Source organism: Propithecus coquereli, unplaced genomic scaffold (assembly GCF_000956105.1).
Source record: "Propithecus coquereli isolate 6110/MARCELLA unplaced genomic scaffold, Pcoq_1.0 Scaffold94, whole genome shotgun sequence".
NCBI lineage: Eukaryota > Metazoa > Chordata > Mammalia > Primates > Indriidae > Propithecus > Propithecus coquereli.
Window position 1 is genome coordinate 3,951,406 of NW_012155729.1, and position 7,718 is coordinate 3,959,123.

Below are 7,718 nucleotides of genomic sequence, written 5' to 3' on the forward strand. Positions count from 1 at the left end.
AATCTGATCTCTGCCTTCTCTGCTCAGTGTGTGTGTGTGTGTGTGTGTGTGTGTGTGTGTGTAACCTTCCTCTCCCTTCTCTTATATCTAGTATTTAGATATAGATACTAGACACTACAGGGATTTAGGGCCCGTCTGTATAATCCCGGATGATCTCCTCTTGAGATCAGATCCTTAACTTAGTTACATCCTCAAAGACCCTCTTTCCAAATACAGTTTCACAAGTCACAGGTTCTGTCTTTCGAGGAAACACCACCATCCAACCCTCTACATAGCGTACTCATGTATTTTTAAATTCACCCTGTTAAGATGGGAATTCGTACGTGGGATTGAGAAAGAATTCTCAATACAAAGATTAGGACATAAAGAAGTAAAAAATTTATTTTGTTTTCTGAGAGAGAGAGAGAGAGAGAGATGATCTCATGACCTCCACCCAGACAATTCCCTTGGCCATCTTCTATGGCACAAGAACAAAAGACATTCCCCTGCCCCTTCTGACCACTGGCCTGCGGTCCTAGTTCTAGTTCTCCCAAAGGAGTGCAGGATGTTTTAGAGACATAAAACATTTTCACTGTTTTTTTTTTGAGCCATTTCTTCTGTTACATATTCCCCCCTTCCATATCTATGGGAGGAGGGTGACTACTCTGTTACAATGGGGGGCTCTTGACAACAGGAACAGGAAGATCCTAAGTGGATGAACTCCACGGGGTGCATGGGGCTAACAGGCTGCTGTGGAGCTGGGCAGAGGGGCCAGGACTGGAGATTTGTCTTTGAGATCCTCTGCCTTGGGTGGTCCCTGAAGGCAGGAGGTGGAAGGGGAAGGAGGAGGAGGAAGGGACCAGCGGAGGGGCAGTCCAGGTGGAGGGGATGAATGAGAAAAGTGCTGCCTTCGGGGTCCCAAAGGGGGAGGTCAGAGGTCAAAGTGTCCTTCCTTAAATAAATGCTACAGAAGGGACTGAGAACATTCCACAAGGGCTGGCAAGAAGTTAGTGAGGGAAATCAGAAATAGTTTACCCCAAATACGGCATTTTGACATGCAGGACTGGCTGAAGAAGCCTCAACGTCTCTCTGACTTTCCTGCCCCCTTAGACCCATTTAAATTCCAAAGGGAATTATTTACCAGTTAATCTCTGTTCCCCATCCGTTCCTCCTCAATAGTAATCCTTCATAGAATTCCTCTTTCCTTCTCCCATAACCCATTTTACCAGAAAGGCATATGAGCTTCTGAGCCCTGCTGGGAGTGGAATCTTCGTTTCTGAGGGTTCCCATGTATACACGTTAAAATAAATTTCACAGCTGTTCTCTTATGAGAAAATCTGTTTTATTGTAAGTTGACTCTTCAGTGAACCTTCTGAGGGTGAAGACCAAGTTTTCCCTCCGTCCCAACAGTAGCCTTGGAGGAGGCAGCGTCTGCAGAGAGGCCTGGGGATGGGGAAGGGGCCACACCCTCAGGCCACTCCTGCCAGAAATCTTGTTGGGAGGAGACAGGAATGTAAGGACAAGGTAACAGGCTCTATGAACAAATCTCAAGGACCCCTACGTGTTTTTTTAATAATCTTTCCTTGAACTAACTACTTGAACTTTTTGAGTTGTTCCCCAGAGATGGTGGAATTTTTACAAGATGAAGTTGAGACTCTGAAGGCCCTTGGGCGAGAGTCCTGGTGCCAGAGATCACCACCCTCCATGACCCGCCCCAGGGCCTGCGACCTGCCCTGTGCACCTGGCCCCTCCTTAAAAAGCCCAGGATCTCTTTCTCCCATTCTTGCAAAAGATGTCTGTCTTTCGCGTTAGAATTCCTTTCTTGCTTGGCAATCTTCGTTGTCTCAATAGTTGGATCTTTGTGCAGTGCGCAACTAGATCTAGTCTGAAACCCCCGTTGCGGTTTTGATAACAAAAATAATTAAGAATTATCTGAATTTCTCACCCATTTGGGATTTTTTTTATGCTTTCCAAAGTTTACAACATCAACTCAATATTTGCTACATTTTGATGATCAACATGACAGAACCAAGGTCTTGGGGTGGAGGGAGACAAGCAGGGAATTAAACTATTAAGAGGTGTCTGTCTTTGTTTTTTTAATTCCATTTTTACACATCCACCTCTTTCTCATTAAGTCACAACATTTAATCAAAATATACAAACAGCACAGATACTTTAAAAACACATAGTTAGAATTCCAATTCAACACGATTGACCACAGCCAGTAGCAGGCATGGAGTGTTTGTCTTGAATGATGCCTCAGGAGGGGCTTACGAGTCATCAAATCGTCAGTCATGGTATGACCAGGGGTTGGTTTTCTTTTCTCTCCGAAGAATCATGCACTTTTCCTTTTCTTCTCCTCACCATGTGAGGACGGTAATGAATGACTGCGCTGATATTGAGGTCAAAGAACAATGGATGGATGGAAAGGTTTTCCTGGCAAGAGGGAAGTGACACTATCTTTGTTGAACTCTAAATTTGAGGTCTATCTTGACAAGAGAACCAGCGTAGGTGTTCTAGCCAAACTTCCCAATCAGGGAAGCTTTTCCCGTTTTTCCATTTTCCTCTCTCCCGTGAATTTCACAGCTAATCAGAATGAATGGATTTGTAAATCTTAAGTTACAAGCTATGTTTATTGTGAAGAATTCCCATAAAAACCTATTCAGGGCTGTCCCCCTAGCCATTTACACTTCCACAGATATAAACAGGATAAAACGGGTGAGTGGTTACTCGTCTGAGGCTGCGTGAGATGCGCCACCAGGTACGCCAGGCGACGGGCTGTTTCAGTCTGGAGACATTTGTGTTCAGTTTGCTCCTCCATTCGCGGAACATCCCATTGCTCAGCAGTTGGGGCCCGAGTGAAGAGCCACCATTGAGAGCAGTATTGAGTTTTCAAATTTCCCAGTGTGGAGAACCATCGTTCAAGTAAACAACTAGGGTTAGTCACGACCTAACTTGGAGAGTGTCGGGAAACGTGCCAAGAGCTACAACGCAGGGCGCAGTCTTTAGTGAAGTAGAGTTGGTTTCTGCTACAGGTAAACGGTCGGGCGAGGGGCTAACGGGTCTCGGCCTTTACTGTTGAGTGTTTCTTTTCTTTTCCAAGTTGAAAAAGGAACCCAAGAAGTGTCAGTCTTGGACCAGTTCCCAGAGAGAAGGCCAATGCCTTCGCGTTCCTGGGGAGGCGAGGTTCAGGAGATGAGCCGCTCCATGCCCGGGTTGACGAAGGAAAAGTTCCTGAACATGTTCTGGTCCATGCTGTTGATCAGGGCTCGGTCGGCGAACGACAGCCGGGGTTTCTCGTTTAAGAATTCCTTGTCGAAGTTGCTGCAGTCGTACGGTGATTTCTTGGTCGCGGTGTAAAGGGGGAAAAAAAAAGAGAAGAAAATGAGCCGCTAAATTCATGATCTTAACTTTTGGTGTCCAGGTCTAATTTGTGTACAACAGAGTTGGTGTTTGCAGATAAACTAAGCGTCTGCCTTTTCTGGTGTAGGTTTGTGACTTTTGCTAGCAAGTCTGTACGTGGGAATTTAGAGATCTATCTTTTTCTAAGCACTGACTTACTTATTTTTTTCCTTAAGCCAAAGAACACCTAACCATTGCCATTAGGGGACGTAGTTACACGAACACATTGCAGATGGTATTGAACTTTAATAAACATCATTTAAAAATGGCTCCAAAATTCCTGACATAGGATGCAGGGTTTATGCACAAGTTTGGGTCACCCAGACTGTGCCCATTGAGCATGTGTGTGCCACGTGCAAAGCTCCATCTCATCTGATAGTCACCCTCACAAGTACGTATTTGACCTAAGGCAGGTGCACGCAGCATTCTTCATGCAGGTGCGTCCTGACTACACACAGAGGTTCAATTTCATAAACAGACGTAACCTCCCCACCTCCCCGCCAGCAGCCCAGTAGCTTGTATGAGCCAGAGGGTGGGGCAGGGTGGGGGCAGGCAGATGGCCCGGCTAAGCCAAGGCCCTCGTGGCAAGTCCTTACCACTTTAGGCCGGAATGGTGGGTCGATCTCCTTCCGCTCAAGTTCTTCCCAGTTGATCTCCCGAAACAAAGGGTGCTGGCGGATGTCTCCCCGCACACCCAGCCTCTTCTCGGGTTCTCGCACGAAGAGCTGGAGAGGAGAGGAGAGGAGAGAAGGAGCAGGTTACTTCTCCCGGGAAAGCCAGCTCGCCTCCTTAGCGCGCTAACCCACGGGTTTCCTGACCTCACCTTTCTACTAACCTTCGCAAAGACTGACCCAAGTCAGGCTGGCCCCGACGTGCACCCTGAAGGAGGCTTTCAGAATATTCTGGAGTCTGGGCTTTTGCCCCCTTGCTCTGTGCCCTTACTGTGCTACCTTCTGAGTTTCACAGACTCAGTTTGAAATCAGCTTTGCCTTGGGTTACTTACGAGACCTCTGGCGAGTGACAGAACCCTGAGTCAGTTTCCTCGCCTGTAAAGTGAGCCGAGAGCCCTCCTCACAGAGCTGATCTGTGGGTGAGTGAAATTGCAGCGCACACACGCATGCGCACATGCACACGGACAGGTACGCACACACGTGAATGTACAGGAACAAATGTGCACACGTGCACATTACATACACATACATGAACACATGCACAGTTACACATGCACACACGAGTGTACACGAACACGTGTGCATACATATGCACACGGGCATACATGAATATGCACATACATGAACACACAGAGACAGGCACACATGCATACACAGGAATGCACATGAACACGCGCACACAAACACATGCACATGTGTGCATACATGTACATGCACACTTCTGTGCACTATAACTCCTGGTCTCTAAAACCCCACAGCACAGAATAAGTGATCCATTTATTTGCCATTTGATCAGTGGTCTGTCAGTCGAGTATGATTTCTCACTAACTGCCTTCCCAGGAGTCCAGCGTTGTGAGGACTTGGCCATGATATAAACTGGTCCCAGACAGTCAGCTTTGGACTTTACGAGGCATCTGAGCAAAGACAATTCCTTTTGCCTCCTGCAAACATGCTGGGCGCGTAATATTTCACTCAAAGTCCATCTCTTATCACCTCTGAGCTGGGACCTGCATACGTTCCTCTTTGTACATCTCTCTCTCCTGTTACTTTCCCCTAGAAGGTCAAAATGAACATTTGCAAGACAGGAAAGAAACTTGGAAACTTTTCAAGCTTAAATAAAACCTGCCAAGGGCAAGAAGGAACAGGAGAGTCTGAACGTTAACTCAGGAAGGTAACGGTTCCCCTGGGCGTCCGGGGTAGGCATCCACTGTTCCCGCGTTGGCGAGATGTTTGTTTATGAAGTAACCCCGAGTTACAGGGTGTTTTAAGGAGGCTGTGGATCTTTACAGCAAAAGCGTGGTGAAATGCAGTGATTTTTCCAGGAGGCTCTGAAAAGGGCTTCACTTCCCTTCACCTCTGAATTGCAATGGTCTCGTCTTTTTACCGTGTATAAAAATAGCTAGTCTGCGTGTTCTAGAACACCGATGCCCTTACATTACCTTACTACTCGAAAATCTTCAAAGGCTCTACGCTGCCAAAAAAATGAAGACCAAACAATGTGCTGTAGCAAAGTGGAGATTTTTTTCTTTCTTTCTGTTTTTAAAGTAGGAGAATCTCTATTAAAGTTCCCAGTGAAATGTTCATGCAAACACCTGGTATATCCGACTGGTAAATCCCTGGCTCTGCCCTCTCTCCCCCTCCCGCCTTGGGCGCCGCCAAAGACTCTCTGTGGGAAGCTGGTTCTGAAGCATCCGGTCAGGAAACCGCTGCACAGTGGAAACCACACAAGACATTGTCCAAGAGATTTGCTACCCACACGGCCTTGGGTAAGTTTTCTGAATCTCAATTCGTTCATCTATAAAATGAAGGGTCAGATGATCTTTCAGGCCCAGTGAGTCCTGGCGTCCTCTGGCCCCTTGGCTGGCATTTGAGGCTCTCTGTCATCTGATGCCGACTCCCACGTCTCCGATTCTCATGGGAACCCTCTCCTGTCCAGACGTCCCTACTCCCTGAATACACCACCTGCCTTTCCTTCCTCTGCCCTCACTAAAGACATTTCCATCTTGCAGTGAGATACTCTCCCTGCAGCCCACTCCCATTTCCTTCTCCTTATCTTTAAATCCTGCCTTATCTTTCACTCCTCCCTCTCTGTGAAGCTATCTTTGATTACCTCTGTGGACAGTGAGCTCACTTTCTCTCCTCTTCGGATTGTATTCATGGTCCTATGATTGATGGCATCATTCACCCCAACCAACGTTCTTTGAGAGTCAGGCACCCTGCCACATGCCTCAGCTAGATCATCCTGGTTTTGAAAACAAATTCTAAAAGCAGGTATCATTATCCCAATTGTCAGCTGAGGAAACTGAGGCTCAGAGTGGCCGTGTAACTTGCTCAAGATCGTAATCTGGCCAGTGGTGGAACCCACGTGGGAAGTGGGCTCTTTCCCGCTTCTCGCATTGGGTGGTCTCTCCTCTGTGCCACAGAAGGTCCTCCCTCCATTAGAGAAATCAGCACGTTGGATCTTTTTTAGAGTCCGTTTTTCTTACTAGGCTGTAAGCCCTGGAGGTCAGACACCCTTTCTTTTCTTTTCTTTTTTTTTTAATTTCAGAATAAATAAAATGTACGGGGGTACAGACATTTTGTGTAAATTCCTTTTGTACCATTTGAGTCAAAGTTATAAGTGTGCCCATCCCCCAGATAGTGGGCATTGCACCTGTTAGGTGTGAATTTACCCATTCCCTCACCCCCTCTTCCACCTGCCTGATCCCCGATGAATGTTACTTCCATGTATGCACACAAGTGTTGATCGATTAGTTCCAATTTGATGGTGAGTACACGTGGTGTTTGTTTTTCCATTCTTGTGATACTTCACTTAGTAGAATGGGCTCCAGTTCCGTCCAGGATAATGCAAGAGGTGCTAGGTCACCATTGTTTTTTATGCTGAGTAGAACTCCATGGTATACATATACCACATTTTATTAATCCACTCATGCATTGATGGACACTTGGGTTGTTTCCACATCTTTGCAATTGTGAATTGTGTTGCTATAAACATTTGAGTGCAGGCGTCTTTTTTACAGAATGTCTTTTTTGCCTTTGGGTAGGTGCCCAGTAGTGGGATTGCTGGAGCACATGGTAGTTCTGCTTCTTACAGAATCTAGCCCAGTGCCAGGCCCTCTGTGGATACCATGACTGTCTGTGGAGTGAGTGAGCAAGCTGTCTTTCCTCCTTATCTGCGGGGCATGAGTCTTCCATGCTCATCTTCTCTCGGCCTCCTGCTTTCCGCATAAAAAGGAGGCACCACGTTCACAGTAAGATATTTCTCTGTTGACCCCAAACCCGTGTGAGTCAACAGACTGAAACGCAGATCCGTCTTTTAGAAGTGGAGGGAATGAGTGACCTGCCTCACTTCTCTTCTCTCGAAACGATGATAATAAACGGTTAACCTCCATTTCTTAAGGACATTTTGATGCAACAAGGTTAGATAGAAGGTGTAAGTGTCTCAAGAATGGGACAAAATTAGCTCATGTTGTTCTACTGAAGTTTCAGGAAGTGAAGTTAGAAATAAGTGCCTCGGGCCAAGTAAGCACCATGCTGGGTTTTCCATGCGATTTTTGTGCACATGTGGCATTTGTACCCAGGGGATCATGACAAAGAGCCTCCTGAGCTTAGTATATGTACCCGTGACATTTAACGGTTAACCTCCATTTCTTAAGGACATTTTGA

The 7,718-nt window shown here is 46.5% G+C and overlaps 1 protein-coding gene across 1 annotated transcript in view; it reads right to left on the minus strand.

Annotated features, from left to right (window-relative positions):
* Positions 1–2,078: 2,078 nt before the first annotated feature.
* The window catches only part of PRKCQ (protein kinase C, theta), a 57,992-nt gene continuing 52,352 nt past the window's right edge, over positions 2,079–7,718 (minus strand). The window contains exons 16-17 of the mRNA XM_012664948.1: positions 3,978–4,106; positions 2,079–3,323 (exon numbers count right to left, since the gene is read on the minus strand). Of these exons, the coding sequence (XP_012520402.1) occupies positions 3,168–3,323; positions 3,978–4,106 (285 nt within the window). The 3' untranslated portion in view covers positions 2,079–3,167. The remainder of the gene's footprint in view (positions 3,324–3,977; positions 4,107–7,718) is intronic.